Source organism: Sceloporus undulatus, chromosome 1, assembly GCF_019175285.1.
Source record: "Sceloporus undulatus isolate JIND9_A2432 ecotype Alabama chromosome 1, SceUnd_v1.1, whole genome shotgun sequence".
Lineage (NCBI taxonomy): Eukaryota > Metazoa > Chordata > Lepidosauria > Squamata > Phrynosomatidae > Sceloporus > Sceloporus undulatus.
This window is the reverse complement of record NC_056522.1, coordinates 128,373,966-128,391,549: the sequence shown is the minus strand read 5'-3', so window position 1 is coordinate 128,391,549 and position 17,584 is coordinate 128,373,966. Positions and strand designations below refer to the sequence as shown.

The 17,584-nt window shown below is 40.5% G+C and overlaps 1 protein-coding gene across 2 annotated transcripts in view; it reads right to left on the bottom strand.

The window, feature by feature from the left end:
* Positions 1-17,584, bottom strand: part of COL9A1 (collagen type IX alpha 1 chain) — a 169,076-nt gene that overhangs the window by 74,558 nt on the left and 76,934 nt on the right. For both annotated transcript variants that reach the window (XM_042446142.1, XM_042446143.1), the window contains exons 5-7: positions 16,516-16,912; positions 1,624-1,707; positions 1,018-1,038 (exon numbers count right to left, since the gene is read on the bottom strand). In XM_042446142.1, coding sequence (XP_042302076.1) covers positions 1,018-1,038; positions 1,624-1,707; positions 16,516-16,912 — 502 coding nt within the window. The remainder of the gene's footprint in view (positions 1-1,017; positions 1,039-1,623; positions 1,708-16,515; positions 16,913-17,584) is intronic.

Genomic DNA, 17,584 nt, shown 5'->3' with positions numbered 1-17,584 from the left:
AGGAAAGCCCTTAAGCTCCAAAAGAAGGGATTTTATTGGCAAGATTTGTTCAGGAGGGGGTTGTCATTGCCTTCCTCTGAGGCAGAGAGATGAAAAACTTACCCAAGATCAATTGGGTTTCCATGGATGAGCAGGAATTTGAACCCTGGCCTCAGAGAGCCCTAGTCCAGCACTCAAATCACTACACTTTGAAAAATTTTACAAAACTAAAAGTTTTCCTCAAAGAACCAGGGATATCAGATTTAGAGTTGGGGAATTATTCCACTATTTGGCATACAGAATCAATGGGATGGATCCAGATATAATCATATTTAAGAGCAGACTTGATTAAACTACCGAGACTAATTTAAATGATTTCAGTTTATTTACTCTCAAGATCAGCTAAGTCTGGGTCCACCCCACCACATAGATCAGAGATACATACACCCCTGAAATGAGGTCACTTTAACAATGTGGAGCATATCCACCTTCCACCTCTGATCTGACAAAATGGCATCCTTGCAAACTAGGCTTAACCAAAATAAAGAACATGAGAACTACCAAATATCCATTTAAGGGTGTATCTGCACTACATAGTTATATCAGTTTGATGTCAGCTACCACGGTTACATCCTATGGAATCCTTGGATCTGTAGTCTGGTGAGGTCCTTAGAATTCTCTGTAGACAGTACTAGAGCTCTTTAGTTACAAATTCTAAAGACATCACCAAACTACACATCTCAGGAGTCCTTAATACTGAGCTATGCCAATTAGAATGGTATGAGACTGCTATAACTGACCAGTGCAGATACACCTTAAGTTAAGCATTTCATTTCCAACAGTAGACATGGCTGGATGGTCCTGAGAAGTTCAACAGCAGCTTCTGATATGTTTTCTGACACAATCTTCCACATTATAAGTGTGCACACTATCAACAAAATAGGTAAGAAAAGAGTAAAAAAAAAACAGTGAGAAGGATACAGAACCACTTTGACCCCTCTCTAACACTCATTGAGTAACCCTAACATTCAGACTTACCTTGATGATTGTCTGGCTTATCTGGGGAAAAAAACACAAGAGAAAAGTCAGGCAAAACTTACTTGAGCTAGGCAAAGGCAAATGGCTTGCAGGAAAAACCCTAGGAGGCAGGAAAACTTCTTGCCTGGAGCAGAGCTAGCCATAGACCCTTCTCTAGATTGATCAATGGATAGAAGGATTGTCACAGATGAATTTTAGGATGCAAAAATCCACACATACACCCCAGGACTCTGCCAAAAAGCCTTAGGAAAATCAGTGCCTGGCATAGGCACACAGTTATTTTGCTAATGAATGGCTGTGGAGGAGGGTAGCAGAGATTGGAGGAAACCTGATGGCTGGAAAAGGAGGGATTGAATAACACCAGCTATTTTTTAACCCTTTGCCCTGCAGATAGTACTATGCACCTCCAAGTACTATCCATATTCATACATATACTGTACTAAGGCTAGAACATGCAGACAAGGAAAGCTCTTATTCCACTCTGTATATGTTTTCTTTCCAGACCCTCTATTGATAGCTTTGGGAAGGAAATACATTAAGAAATTTTGGATTTTTACCCCACAGAAATTGAAAGTGTTAAACACTGATCTTCAGTTATTTTCTTACCGAGCTCCTGGCTGTAAGTTCACCGCACGTTTCTCTCTGAGGTCGTTGAGGATCACAGTGAATCAGCATCCACTGGATCTCAAACTAAGGACAAAAGAAACAAGAAGACACTTGTTTAACTGGTAGATAGCCACCTTCTAATAGCACTTTGGCAATAGAATCATGCTAAAATAACCATGTCATCTTTATAATCTCTGCGTATTTGTTTTAAGTTTGTCCCCTTCTTTAGGATAACAGCAGTTCTTTGTCTCACCAAACCTCACAGATTTTGGGGGGAGGTGATCTTTGTTCCCATACTGTGGACAGAAAGCTGAGATTAGCAAGAGAGCAAAAGGCCATGTGGTGATTCCATGGATAAGCCAGAAATTGCATCCAGACCTCTGAGCATATGCCATAGTATATCCAGTTTTTATATATAGTTGTGCAAACTGGACAGCGATGAAAGCTGACAGGAAGAGAATCATTTGAAATGTGACGTGAGAAGACAGTTCTACAGACAATATAGATGGCCAAAAAGACATCCATGAGCAAATCAAACCTGAACTCTCCCTAGAAACCAAAATGCTAAACTGAAGTTATCGTAGTTTGGACATATCATGCAACGACATGACTCATTAGCAAAGATACTAAAGCTTGGCAAAGTGGAAAGCAGTTGGGCAAGAGGGTGACTGCATTGCTGGTGGGCACACTCAAGGAAGCCACAGCCCTAGGTTTGCTAGATTTTAACAGGACTGTTAGTTACAGGGTGCCTTGGAGATCTTGAGTTCATAACGTTGCTGTTAGTTGAAACTTATTGGACAGCAATTAATAACAAAAACTCTAAATTTAAACAAACTCTAGACCATACCATATAGTATGTGTGTGTGTGTGCACACATGCGTGTGCGCAAGCTTGGACCTTCAAGCCATTTCTGACTTAGGGTAATGCTCAAGTGAGCCTATCATGGTGTTTTCTTGGCATGCTTTGTTTAGAGGAAGTTTCTTTTTGCTTTCCCTTAAGGTGATTTGCCCATGGTCACCCAGTGGGTTTTATGGCCAAGCTGGAAATTGAATTCTGGTCTCCAGAGTCGTGGTCCACTCAAACCACTATGCCATGCTGCTGCTACCAAAATACAAAGATCAGCTAGTACAAAGATCAAATTAACTGTCTATGTCTAGCTCTCCTAAATGTAATGAGGCCATTAGAAATGTATACCTTCCAGAAGACTAGAGGGATATGTTGAATATCTAAAAGACCAAAAAGTGTTTGCTTATACCAGGGGTGGGAATCATGCTCCAGTTTTCTGGACTGCAACACTCAGCATTCCCCACCATTGGCTATGCTGCTAGGGCAGCTGTGATTTGCAGTCCAACAACACCTGGAAGGATGAACAATCTGTACCCCTGCAGGTTATAGTGGGTTTTAGGACAACAGAAAATTATAGTATCACTCTTCCTGATTATATGAACATGCAGAGAAGCATGTCATAAAATGGACAAAAGAAGTAGGAATATAACCTCCGAAAAAATCCTGAGAGAAAACTGACCTATGTGAGCCACGTATCTTGTTTAATGGGGAGAGAAACTGGAGAAGCTAAGGCGTATTACAGAGCGCCCAAGAAGGGTGCTCTGCCGCCGCCGCTTGCTATGTCCAGGAACCACAGTGGCCAAACCGCGCGGTTCCCGGGCGCAGCAATAAAGAAGCGCCGAAATGGCACTTCTTTCTGCGACCCGGAAGTGGCACCATGAAGTGCTAGTTGCGCACTCGCGGCGTCACTTCCGCCGCATGACGTCCGGATGCTATGCATCCACAACGTCAAAATAGCAGCCCCCGTGTGGATGGGCATTGCCATTTTGTACGGACTCGGTCCATATTAGGGTTGAGGGAGTCCGGAAGGGACGCCCCTTCTCAACCCTAACACGTCCCTTCCTAACCCTAATATACCCCTTCGGCGCATCTGTAACGTGCCATAATCATTAAAGAAAATGCCTAACAGCTAGTCTTTTTCTGTTGGAATATCTATTGAAAGGACAAAATGTAGACATATAACATCAAAGGCAATTCATAACTTTATTCATTTGACAAACCATAGGCAGCTGTATAGAGTGTGACAGCTGTACAGAGACAACATATTTCCTTCTGAAAAGATCCTTCTAAAAGCTACTGGTTCACAGAATAATAGGGTGCATCAACACTATAGAAATAATGCAGTTTGACACCACTTTAACTGCCATGGCTCCATCCCATGGAATCCTGGGATTTGTAGTTTTCTAGGCACCAGCACTCTTTGGCAAAGAAAACTAAAGTTCTTTCAAAACAACAAATTTCAGGTTTCCATAGGATGGAGTTACAGCACTTAAAATGGTATCAAATTGTCATAGATCTGTAGCATTGGAAGGTACCTTAATGGTAATCTAGATGCAAAGAAGGGAGTTGGACTGGATGGCCCTTGTGGTCTCTTCCAACTCCATAATTTTATGATTCTATTCTTACTGATGTGGTAAATCCACAACTAAATCATCCCTGACAGATAGCCATCCAACTTCTGTACAGAAATCTTCAGTGAAGAAGAATTTGGATTTGAACCCATAACTCATAAAGTCTTTATCAACAGGCCCTTACTGATTTTCAGTCAAATTCAAGTTATCATATGCAGCTCACAATAAGAAAAATCTACACATTCATTCTTTGTCACCCAGATAAAATAAAAAGAAGCGAGTAAAAGAATGGAATGCCACAGAGAATTCCACAGTATTGGCTCCTGTGTACACTAGAAATATTCTGAGAGAGTTACTTTTGTAACACCTCTCTCCAATATGTTTATGTGTGTGTGTGTGTGTGTGTGTATGTGCGCACGCACACATGCACACACAAATGTTCCTATAAAATCATGTTGTTAACTGCCGTAGAGTCAATCTTGACCCATGACAACCCTGTAGATGAAACATCTCCAAGACTCCCTGTCCTTCACTGCTCTGCTTAGTTCCTGTAAGCTCATACCTGTGACCTCCTTAATAGAGGCCTTCCTCTCTTTCTGCTTTCCTCCACCTGGAGGTCTACAAATGTTTTATTTGGATGTCTGTTGAAAGCTTCTGGGAATGGTAGTTCAAAAATGAGATTTCCAGTTTCTGTCATTAACATACTTTTCTGCATGGTACATCAGTACTTTACTGTACTGTAGTACATATTATCTGATCAGTAAAATATGCCATTGAAAATCCATATTCTTTCTTTTGAAAGAAAGGCTAATTTAGGTTACTAAATTATCCATCCTCCTCTTTCTACCAGATCACAGTGCTATTTCTGGGAATACTATGGCCCGGTAGAGACGGGCACGTTGCAGCTATATTAGGACTCGATAGGGCTGGGCGTCCAGAGACGCCCAGTCCTAGTGACGTCACAGGTGCGCGCACCTGTCCACAGATGCCTGTCAGTAGAAGCAGCGCAAAAAAATAGCCGCCTTGAGCAGCTCCTTTTTGATTGTGCATCTGTGCAACCACATGTGGATGCTGCTGCACAGCTGCACAGCAAAGGGGGCAGTGTTTTGCTGTCTGTGTGTACTAGGCCTATATAGGGTCTCAGTATGGGGAAAGGATGGGCACCATGGATCTAATTTTCTTGAATGTTCTTGCAGAAAAACATCAGGCCCCCAGAAATACTGTGGTTATTTTCTGATCCATGTTTTCCCCATGTGCATCATCGCAAAACACTGGATATGTGACATTTCAAAACTTCTTGACATCTTTTTTGCTTTTCTTCATGTCATCTCATATCATATATGTCATTTATGCAGTATCATTTGCTATTTTCAAACTTGCTTGTGGGCAAAGCATTTAATGCTCAGAAGCTCAGCTCTTGTTTCTTTTGAGTCATTGTGAGAACTGTCATATTTTGTCTTGGTTCCTAAATAGTACTGGCACATTTATATCTACATTATTCATAAAATCAATCAGACTTTGAAGTCTGAACTCCTTTAAATGGATATGAAAAATTGCCTTCATTCTCCAACATATATTTACCTGTCTCAGAGACAGTTCAGAAATTTTTGTCTGCTGCATCTTATAGTTAATTTGATTCTGTTTTCATTTTCTCTCCATGTTCTGGACTTTCCAAATTTCAAGGCTATTGTCTTTATTTGCTTCTCCAGTATTATATTCCCTTCACATTCTGATTGCATTTTACACATATATGATCTGATTTCCAATTATTTTCAACTGCCATTGAAATGGACAGATTTTATTTCAATTTATTTGTGTATTTAGGATCAGGAATATACATTGCATCTAATTTTCTTTTATAGCATCATATCTCATTTGAAATTCTCAGTTCTATTCTTAAAAATCTTCAGACTGACAAGCAGCCAAACCAATTCACATCTTTGTTTTCCATTACTGTATTGTCAGATTATAATTATGTGGTATAAGCAATTTAGCATACATTAGTTTATTATGGCTATCATTGTCTTAATTCTATTAATGTCTTTTCACTTGTTGGCCAAACCAGCCACAGTATGGTGGACCCTACAACATGTAAACACATTTCAACCTACTCCTGACTATTATTTGTTGAAGGATCAAATTAGTGAGATTGGTGCTCCCTTTCTATGCTCATCAGCAACTTCTAACTCAGGCATCAACCCCTCTCCTTGCTTTCAATGAGGCTATTATTAACTCTGTGTGCCTTCATATCACCTGTTGAGTTATGGCAACCTCATGAATTTTTCCCAAGGGATAATCTGAGGTGATTTTGCCAGTTCCTTCATATGAAATTTAGGCACGGTACATACCACCCCTTTGGGGCGGCCTGAACCCGCCCCTTTTAGCTCCAGGTTGGGGGCAGGGCAGCCTCACTGGCAGCCCTGCAGCCCCAATCTGGAGTTTTTCCAGACCACAGAGAAGCCCATAAGGAGCTCTGTTTCAGAGCTCCTTCTTGTGCTGCAACCAGGCCACCATAAGCGGCCTGGAGCGGCGCAGAGACATCACACACGCACCACACCCTTTGGATGTGGTGCGTGCGTGACATAATCATGGTAGCCCCCATGTAGATGGGAGGCCACTATGATTATGGTGCCACCACGTAGTAGGGTTGCAGGGTGTGCAGATACTCTGCCCCCAGGCAACCCTAGTATGTCGCCAGGCCGGCGCAAAGCACTAGTCTGGATCGCACCTTAGTCTACAACACCTGGTACTCATTGGAGGTCTGCCATCCAAGTATTAACCAGAGTGGAGCCTACTTAGCTTCCAAGGTCAGACAAGATCTAGTGCCTGTAATTAGGCTATAATATTAACTAGGGTTTGCTTTTAACTAACATTTTGAAAGCAACTTCAAAAGCTGTGTTACCTTTCCAGTCCTGTTTAACAACCAGTCTTGGTTAATTTAAATCATGGTTATACTGCCATATGTTTTAAAAGAAGAGGAGCATGGGTATTAATGCCAGGTAATGGAAGGTTAATGGGAATGGAAGTATCAATTCAATGGACCACCACAATCTCCCCATAGGAAAAGGACAGGAATTATTATATATGCCCTACCATTATGCAGTACTGAATGCACTTCTTTTTTAATGTGAAGTTGAAGGCTTTCATGGCCGGCATCCATAGTTTTTTGTGGGTTTTTCAGGCTATGTGGTCATGTTCTAGAAGAGCTTTTTTCTGATGTTTTGCCAGCATCTGTGGCTGGCATCTTCAGAGAATGCTGGCATGGAAGCGAGTGGGATACACACACACACACACACACACACACACACACTGTGTAACCCTGCATATCCTCCCACCTTAGGCCTTGCTATTCAACAACAAAACAATACACAGATTAACATGGAAATCACTCCTCCCAACCCAGGGTCACATAGTATATATATACGCCACTCACTTCCATGCCAGCATTCTCTGAAGATGCCAGTCACAGATGCTGGTGAAATGTCAGAAACAAATTCTTCTAGAACATGGTCACATAGCCCGAAAACTCCACAAAAACTACTTTTTTGTACTTCTGGGCAACATGACAAGGGGACATATACCTCTCTTCTCTACAGTGAGATCTGCAGACTAGGGATGAGGAGACAGCTCATCAAACTCAAAGGGAGGAAAATTTGCTAGTTTCCAAAGTTTGTTCATTATTCCTTTGCTGCTTCCTCATAATATCAAAAACCGTTGGATCTGAATGCAAAATGTGCGCAACCACTTTGCCATTTCTTAGATATGAATGAAATGTGTTCCCAAAGAAGGACCACCTGAAAAGCATGAGTCTCTCTCTCTCTCTCTCGCTCTCTCTCTCTTTTCTTCTTTTCACAGCACATGGATACCACTGGGCATCAAGACTAATTTCAGTTCCTCACAATGCCTGAAGTTTTCATTGTTGTTGCTATTGTTGTTATTGTTGTGTACCTTCAAGTCATTTCTGACTTAGGGTGACCCTAAGGTGAACCTGTCATGGGGTTTTCTTGGCAAGATTGGTTCAGAGGAGGTTTTCCATTCCCATCCTCTGAGGCTGAGAGCATGTGACTTGTTCAAGGTCGCCCAGTGGGTTTCATGGTTGAACTGGGAATCAAATCCAGGTCTCCAGAGTCCCAGTCCAACACTCAAACCAAAAGGCCAAGTTTGTCCGTCACAGGAAAGTACCATATGCAGAATGCAAATATGTCCCTGCTCCTCTTCCCCAAATGCTTACCATAAGAATATTAAATACTTTCCCCCACCTTTTACATTTCCTCTTCAGAGAGCTTGTGGGCTTTATTGATTATATTGCCACCTGGTGGGTAAATCTGATGAGTTCATCTTCTATTTCTGTCAATGATGCTCTTGTAATCAATTTCCTTCATTTATGTAAAGAGATTTGTGATCTCTGTGATGGAGGCCCATGTTTACAAGTGAGCTAGTCAGTACATTTCATGAATGGGAAGCAGCATTTGAAAGTACCAGTCTATTTATTCTGCAAGAGATATTATGTTGTTTGATTAACCTGAAAGAATGAATAAGAAGGATTCTCTATAAGAGAATGCTTTTTTTAAAAAAGGCAGAGTAGATATAACAAAAAGGCTGCCAGCCAATATCTGTGAGCAAAGTCCTCAGAAGCCTGTGGCAAGTAATTGCTATGGTCAACAAATCATTTAAGCCAAAGTACTTGGCTGCATTCCAGTTTATTTCTATTAATATCATTCCATGTATAAGATTAATCAAAATGTAATAACACATGAGCAATTTCCTTGATCTGCAGACAGACAAGACAAATATTAATGGAGCAGCAAAGCTTAAGACAAGATGAACAGCCCAACTGTATAGGACTGGGGACTGGAGTCTGATCAAGGGTAATGAAGATGAGACAATGTCAGTGCTGTAAATGAAGATTTATTGGTGATTAATGGAGGCAACATCTGTTTTGATGTGGAGAAAAGTATGCACATGTCCATGGTTGGTGGAAGCTAGAATTACTCACAGCTGATAGATAATACACTGAAGTCCCTGAGATATATCAAGATGTTACTTCATAGACTGGCAAAGCCATCCCAGCTGGTATATGATTCCCCTCTGCCCTAGGTTGAGGCCCAATGTTGGAGTCCCAGACACAAGATTTATATGGTGAACATTTAAACAAAGGAATCTATATTGAATAAAAGCATAAAAGCAAGCTTCTCTCCCACTTCTATAAGCTTTAAGCACAGAAAGCTTACTCCACCATATCACTCAAGTAGATTGAGTGGTGAGGATGCTAACAGATTCTCACAGAAAACCTTGCGATCTCATGTTCCTATCTCCTGGAATGCTATGCCAAGAGAGAATAACAGGTCTAGCTAGGATTGTGTACTAAGCAGGAAGTAACTCTTTCCATGTTTGGTAATTGAGTTCTGCACAAGTACCCATGACACATTCCCTTGACAACAAGGGTCACTCTCCTTGCACCATTTTTAAGTGATTGTTTCAGTGACATTACATGGAGAGCTGTGCCCTGGTACATCTAAGTGGAAAACAACTGAGACAGAGGTGTACTACTCATAGTTTCTTCCAATAGGTACCAACAGTAATGTAGTGAAGTCAAGGACTAGGGCTTTCTTTAAACCTATCCCTTTTAATTAGCAAAGAACAAAGATATCATTTGCCAGCTTCTCAAAATTCCCTGCCCCCTTTGAACATATCTGTGATCCTCATTGTATTTTGGTTTTAAGGTGATGGGAACAATATACATTATCCCTGTTATAAAGCAAAATACTTGAGGTGGTTTGGTGTTGCATAGCAACAAAATTCCATTCGTCTAACGAAAGAGATGCTCCAATGGTGAAGCAAACTGAGAAAAGCAGATTGTTGATATGGGTCAAGAAGGTAGCTGTTTGTGTTTTGGGGCTTTTCTTGTATGTGTAGCTATGTTGACGGCAGATTGAGTGAACAGTGAAGAAAACTGACAGGAAGAAAATCAACTGATTTGAAATGTGGTGCTGGAGAAGAGTTCTACCATGGATTGCTAAAAAGAAAAATGAATGAGTCCTAGAGCAAATCAAGCCTGAACTCTCACTAAAAGCCAAGATTATTAAGCTGAGGCTGCTCGACTTTGGACACATCATGAGATGACGTGATTCACTGGAAAAGACAGTAATACTTGGTAAGACAGAAGACAGTAGCAAAAGAAGGAGACTGCTCTACAGGTGGATTAAATAAAATTCAATCAAAGAAGCCACAGATTTGGGTTTGCAAGACCTCAGCAAGGCAGTTGATGATAGGGGCTCTTGTAGGTCTCTCGTTCATAGAGTCACCATAAATCAAAATCAACTTGATGTCAAATAACAAGAACAAACTTTAAAATTTGCTACTACACCACTGTTAAAGAAGATTTAAAAGAACACTCTTAAATATCAGAGCGATAAGAGTCAGGACATTTTTAAAATCCCATTCAGTGAGGTGTAGTCAATTGCTTCAACTAAGGCCCGTTCCGCATGGGCGGAAAGTATGTGCTCGGCGTGCACTAGGGTTAGAAAGGGGCGTCCTTTCTGGATGCCCCTAACCCTAGTATGTGCCGAGCGCCTACAAAATGGCAGTGCCCATTCTTTTTGCTGCATCTGGGAATCGCACGGTTTGTCCACTGCGGTTCCTGGACGCAGCAACCAGTGGTGCCGGCAGAGCGCCCTTTTTGGGCGCTCTGTGAAGTGCCTAAGTCATGTATGAACTGCGGACGTGGGGCTATTCTATGCCCATAGTAAGAATTGCCTTTTTCCTTTACCTGATGAAGGATTCTAATTCAGCTAAAATAAATTAATCCTGTTGCTTTTTTTAAAAAAAGGGTTCAGCAGAAACCATTAAATTCATTGCCCTGTGCCATGAGCAATGCTAGCTAGGGGTTTCTGAGAGCTGTAGTCCTAAAAATAACTTTTCCAAATTCTGGTATAGATGATCCTTCTCTCTGCAAAATGTCAGGTCCAAAGCTAAAAGGGAGCTATGGCAGAAGTAGGACCAATGGCTGAAACTGGCTTCTGTCTGTGTTCACTAATAAACACTAGCTCACTATTCCATGACTAAACAAACATACAGAACACACTAGTAGCAGGAGTATATTTTAAGCCACACACTTAATGTAATTTATGAAATATACCCTTTCTTATGAATATCCAAATAGGCTTACTTTAAAACATTTTTCGCTGTTAACTGTGTGGTTCATACTTGAACATTCTTGCATTTATATTGCCTTTTTGCCAGACCCCAGTTTGTTCAAGTTGTATTGTCGTTCCTGCTTTCAACAATAAGATTCATCTGTTGCTAATACCTCTCAGTCAATTCATTATCTGGCTTCTGGTGAACAGCATTTATTACCTATGTTGTTATTGTTGTTGTGTCCCTTCAAGTCATTTCTGACTTATGGCGACCCTAAGGTGAACCTATCACAAGGGCTTTCTTGAAAAGGTTTGTGTACAGGAGGATTGCCTTTGCCTTTCTTGGCAACCAAGAGAGTGTGATTTGTTCAAGATCAGCCACTAAATTTCCATAGCTGAGCAATGATTCAAAATCTAATCTCCTGAAGTCTTAGGCCCGGGGATTATCATTTGGAGGCATTTACGTGGGTGAACCATTGCAGAACTGTTTCAGAAGCGCAAAGGTGGGATTGTCCATCGCGCTTCTAAAATGTAATTGAGGCTTCCCACTTTCCTTCCATCAACAAAGTGTTTGTGAAGCCAGGAGAAGCCATTTTTTTAACTAACGAGATATCCCGTTATTAAAAAAAATGGCTTCTCCTCGAATGCTTCATCGATGGAAGGAAAGCAGGAAGCCTCAATTACATTTTAGAAGCACGATGGGCGATCCCACCTTTGTGCTTTTGCAACAGTTCAGCAACGTTTCACCCATGTAAGTGCCTCCATGTGATAATCCTCTTAGTCTAACACTCAGACTCCCAGACTAAACTGTCTCCTTTTATTACCTCTGTAATCAGGTTTACGCATATGTGCTACATGGATCTTAGGGAATTTACCACATTATATGCTAATACAGGCTAATTTAATTCAGTGGCTGGTGTTTGCATTAGCCCAATGGATCCCTTCCTCTACATTGAGATGGTACTGCAAACTGCTTTGGTTTCTTTTTTTTAAAAAAATGAAGGAATTTGTCATATGATGCTGGAGGTGCATATCTGTGTTTCAGACAAATGAATTTAAAGTCATGTGCATTCATGAAATCAGTTAAGGACTCCCTATTTACACATGCATACACACACATGCACTAGACAGCACAGTTGGGACAGAAGCAGTGGCAGTTTGCTTCCAAAGTCAATGGGATGGTTGGTCTGCACCAGGTTTTAGTCCAAACTCTAAAGGAGCTATCAAAGGCTGCAACGCCGCTGCAGAAATAATCCAGTCTGATATCGCTTCAACTGGCTCAATGTTATGGAATTCTGGGATCTGTAGTTTTGTGAGACATTTAGTCTTCTCTGTCAGAGAGCTCTGGTGCTACAACAAACTACAATTCCCAGGATTCCATAGCACTGTGTCTTGGCAGTTAAAGGTGTGTCAAACTGGATTATTTCTGCAGTGCGGATGCAGCCAACAATGCTGAAACTTATTTTCAAATTAGGTTCAGTAATTCACATGGATTTACCACTCTACATACACTGACAAGCCAGAACATGTCCAGAGAAGGACAACCAAGATAATCAAAGGTCTGGAAACCAAGCCTTAATTGGGAATGACTTGGAGTACCTTTAGCTTGGAGAAGAGAAGACTGGCAGGTGATACGAAAGTCATCTTTAAGTATCTGAGGAATGTCATGTTGAAGATGGTGTCAGCTTGTTTTTTGCTTTTCCAGAGACCAGAACACAAACCAATGGATTCAAATTGTAAGAAAGGAGATTCCACTGGAACACTAGGAAGAACATCTTTACTGTGAGAAGCATTCCACAATGAAACAGACTACCTCATAGGGTGGATCAAGTTAATACAAATGTGTGATGATAGGCTACACAAATTATGTTTAACCAAACAGGAGAATAATCTTACATCAAACTCGTAGTTTTTCAACTTTTCAAAAAGGCTCTCCAGTGTGGGCTTCAGCATAACAGCTATTAGAAAGATCAATACAAATGCCTGCAGCACATTTAAACAAAGAGTGCTCAACATTAGAGTTCAATTGGATCTAGCGACTCTGGCATCAGTAAAATCCTTGAAATGGCTATCAAGGGCCAAAACACTTTTCCAGGAAGAGAAATATCTGTTTTTCCCTATGAAAAGAGAACACTGGAAGGCTTTTGTCAACCTCTGCTTTGAACAAATGGATTCAAGGGTGATTCAAGGAAGGTACCAGGGTATCCCTTTTCTTGATAGACTGTATATAAGGGGCACCTAAAGTTGAAGATCTTTCACATTATCTGCTGCATTGTCTATTATATAATGGTATTAGAGAACAATATCTAGCTCCCATCATCAGAAATTTAAGGGAAAGGGATGATGAAAGCAAGCTGTCTCTGCTATTGCAAGGACATGATCCTTTTATAACTATTAGGGTTGCCTTGTTTGTAGTGAAAACAATTATTTTATGGAAGCAAGAAGTAGAAAAGATAGACTGTTATGCAAATTACAGGAGGGGTGAGCAGATTCAAATTTTATTTTTAATGTATGTTTAAACTGTGTTTTTTTTTTCTTTTTATCATTGTGTGTGTGTATTTGTTTTATTTGAAATGGTCTGGAGACTTATTCAATAATGATGTATCTTTCTATCTCATAGGGTGATGGAGTCTCCTTCTTTGGGGGTCTTAAACAAGAGTTGGATGGATATTTTTCAAAGGAGCTTTAGTTGTGTATTCTAACATGGCAGGCGATGGAATAAATGACATTCTTCACCCCTTCCAACTCTAAGATTCTGTGATTCTATGAAGCCATCAGCCACCACTGGGTAGAGAATTAAAGGTCTGACAGTACATTGCCCACAATACATCACTAGAAGCTGAAATCACAGTAGTGATTCAGAGATGGATTTAGAGCCTCATCTCTGAGCAATTCGACCTGCAGACAAAAGTGTGTATTTCTCAATGACCAGCTGCAGGAGATGTGATAGGTGATTGCTGTGGTAGTCAGACCACTCCCCCTCCCCCGTTCTTATTCTTCCTCCTGTTTTCACTTTTCATGAAAGAAAAACAACCATCAACCCAAGTATGGAGTGTGGGGGAATACACAGCTGCACAGCATATGTAGTTAGCCCCTGATGGTTTCAGCTAATTCTTCATAAGGCCTTATAGTACCTCTCATGGAGACAGATGATGGTGCTTCAGAGAGAAAAATAATAACCTGTTTCTGACTTCCAGAACATATAAAACCTGGTCATCCAAATGAACTACTTTGCAAGTATTGTGAGCATGAGGTAAACTAATCATTAACAATTAAAGAACAGACCTTTCAAAAGCACCACCTAACCATATCTCCACACTTTTCCTAACAGAGACTAGAACACAGAACAATGGATGCAAGCTCCAGGAAAAGAGATTCCACCATGGAACACACTCCCTCGAAGAGTGGTGGAGTCTCCTTCCTTGGAGGTCTTTAAACAGAGGCTGGATGGCCATCTGTTGGGGATGCTTTGATTGTGATTTCCTGCATGGCAGGGGGGTTGGCTTGGATTGCCCTCGTGGTCTCTTACAACTCTATGATACTAATACCTTCATTCTATTTCTCTGGAACAAAAACCTATTGCATTACATTATCAGAAAGCAGTACAGTGGATCCTTGTTATACGCTGGGGTTTGGTTCCAAGATCCCCCATGTATAACAAAATCCATGTATGCTCAAGTCCCATTAAATATAATGACATAGCAAAATGATGTCCCTAATAAAAAATGGAACATCAAGGTAAATGTATACTTTTTTGGAACATTTTCAAACCGTGTATGCTTAAATCCATGTATAAAAAATCCGTGTATAAGAAGGGCCGACTGTAAAATGGATTACACAAGTACTGTATTTTCTGACGTATAAGACTACTTTTTAACCCAGGAAAATCTTCTCAAAAGTCGGGGGTCATCTTATACGCCGGGTGTCATCTTATAGGGCAGGCGCTGAAACTTCTGAGCCAGACTGGAGAATCTGCGGTCGCTGCATATGGTGGGGGGAGCTCAAAAACGGCTGCGGCTACATCCCCACCGTATGCGACGATCATATGAAAGCAGCTACCACTCTGATAGTCTTGGAGACAGGAAAGGCTGGACAAGCAGGGAGAGCTGACCAATCCAAGCAGGCTTTGTATACAACAAGGTTTCCTGCTAAGTACCTTCATGTCATTTGAATTAAAATTACCATATTGAAGTCAAATCTGATGTTTTTTTTAAAAAAAATTGGTGTGCATTGGAAGAGGGGTAGTTATACGGTGAGTATATCCCAAACTCTATATTTTAACTGGAAAAGTTGTAGGTCGTCTTATACGCCCAGTCGTCTTATACGCCAGAAAATACGTTATATCTAGGCTCGCCAAAGTGTGATAGCTACAAATGATTTCCTGTCCATCATAGATTACCATCTACTTCACACTTCCTTTAGCTACTTCACACCAAATACAATTGGTTTCCAAAAATAATGAAGCTCATCACACAGTGTCACAGATTCCTGAAACCCAGCCTTGTTGGCAGAAAGGCACAGAGGAAAGGTTTTTAGACATTACCACAAACAGAACCATTTTCTCATAGAAAGGAGTTATTATAAATGAGTTAGGATGTCATAAGCAAGGCATCTGGACTATGCCCAAAGACTCCAAATCTTTTGGTCTACCACAGCATGTATTTTAAACAAACAGTGTTTTTATTCTTCAAAAGTTTCCTTTTTATAGAGACAAAGAAGCAAGGGCCTAAGAATAAACTGAAGCTTTCTAGAAGGAAGACTGTACCTTTTATACCAGAGAAATGCTATTTCCACTTTCAAATACTGGGGTGAATTAGGCTAACAGGCCAAAATAAAACAGAATAGAATATAATACTGTTCTTGTTGACCAACTTGTATAAATCAGCAAGATTTTTTTATTCCACTGACAACACAATTAATTTTGATATGCTGCTTAACAATAATGCAGTTCAAAAATGGTCATGTTCCCCTCTAATGTGTAATGGTTTGATGATTTTTAATTGGGACTTGTAAAGAGTTGAGGTAAGACTCGTATTTAAATTTTCATGAGATCCAGCATCCATTTTAGTCTGATTTATTAAATAATCTCTTGCTTTCCAAATTGTTTTCCTCCTTCCTCTCGGTATGTGCTGAGTTCGTATGAAGTTCACTAAAGACAAATTTCTAGTTATAATGAGGTTTAGGCACTTAAAGCTTGCTAAGTAGTAATATTTTTCCCTACAGCGTCCAAATCACAGGTGAAGTATTTATTTCTTTGTTTGGAACAAAATATATTGTGATTCTCCGCCCCAAATTAGACAAGGAACTCTTTCTTGATAAAGCTAAATGTTTAAACTTACCGGAACTGAAATCTCAGGATTACTTTTCAGTTTTCCAAGTGTGGTAAAGCCATCAACGCTGATCTTTCCTCTTGGTGTGATGGGCAAAGTCTGGATCAAAGTGCAATCAATATAAAGAGCAACAGAGCTCCTTTCTATGCCAACCATAACTTTATGCCATTGGGAATCAAATAGATATGGCAAATCCAAAAATGTTGCAGTCTGGAGACTTCCATCAGTTCCTTTATATGAGTACTCAACAGATTTGGCTGGCCCATTAAACCTCACTCCAACTTGTTCATTTCCAGAAGAGTCCAGAACCTGCCAAATGCTCCAGTATTTCTGAAGTGTATTTCCAGTCATTCGAAAAGTAGTTAAAATGGAATATTCACCAGGTAATCCATTTGGATACAAAGATCTGTACAGGATGGAAATAAAGGAGATTTCCTGTTGTTAGTGTTTACCAGCTGGTTTGATTTAGCACTGGCACAAATCCTCACTTGGAGAGAACATGGATGTCCACTCTCTCAAAGCACTGTCAGCCTGCTAGTAGGCTTGTCCCCATCTGAGACAACAGCTCAGCTTTCTTGCCAGTTGGAGTAATTATTATTCAACTATATTATGTCTTCCTATATCACAAACAACCCACAGCAAGGCCTCCATTTCAGCCAATAACAGTGCCCTGAACCAAAGCAATACTAAAACAGTGTTAATCAATACTGCCTTCCTACCAGAGAATGGCATTCAAGATGGCTAACAATGATAAAATAAAATAAATTTAAATAATTAAAAAAACATAATGGGGAAGATGTCAATAAAAGAATAGCACCTTCCGAATCAAATTTTCCTTCAGCAACAAACCAGTTTAATTGCCAAAGCTTTTGTTGCTATCGTTGCATGCCTTCAAGTCACTTCCAACTTATGGCAATTCTAAGGTGAACCTATTAAAGCATTTTCTGGACAAGACTTGTTCAGAGGGAGTTTGCCTTTGCCATCCTCTGGGGCTGAGAGTATTACTTGCCCAAAGTCATCCAGTGGGTTTCCATGTGAGTAATCCCAGTGGGAATTCGAACCCCGTTCTCCAGAGCTG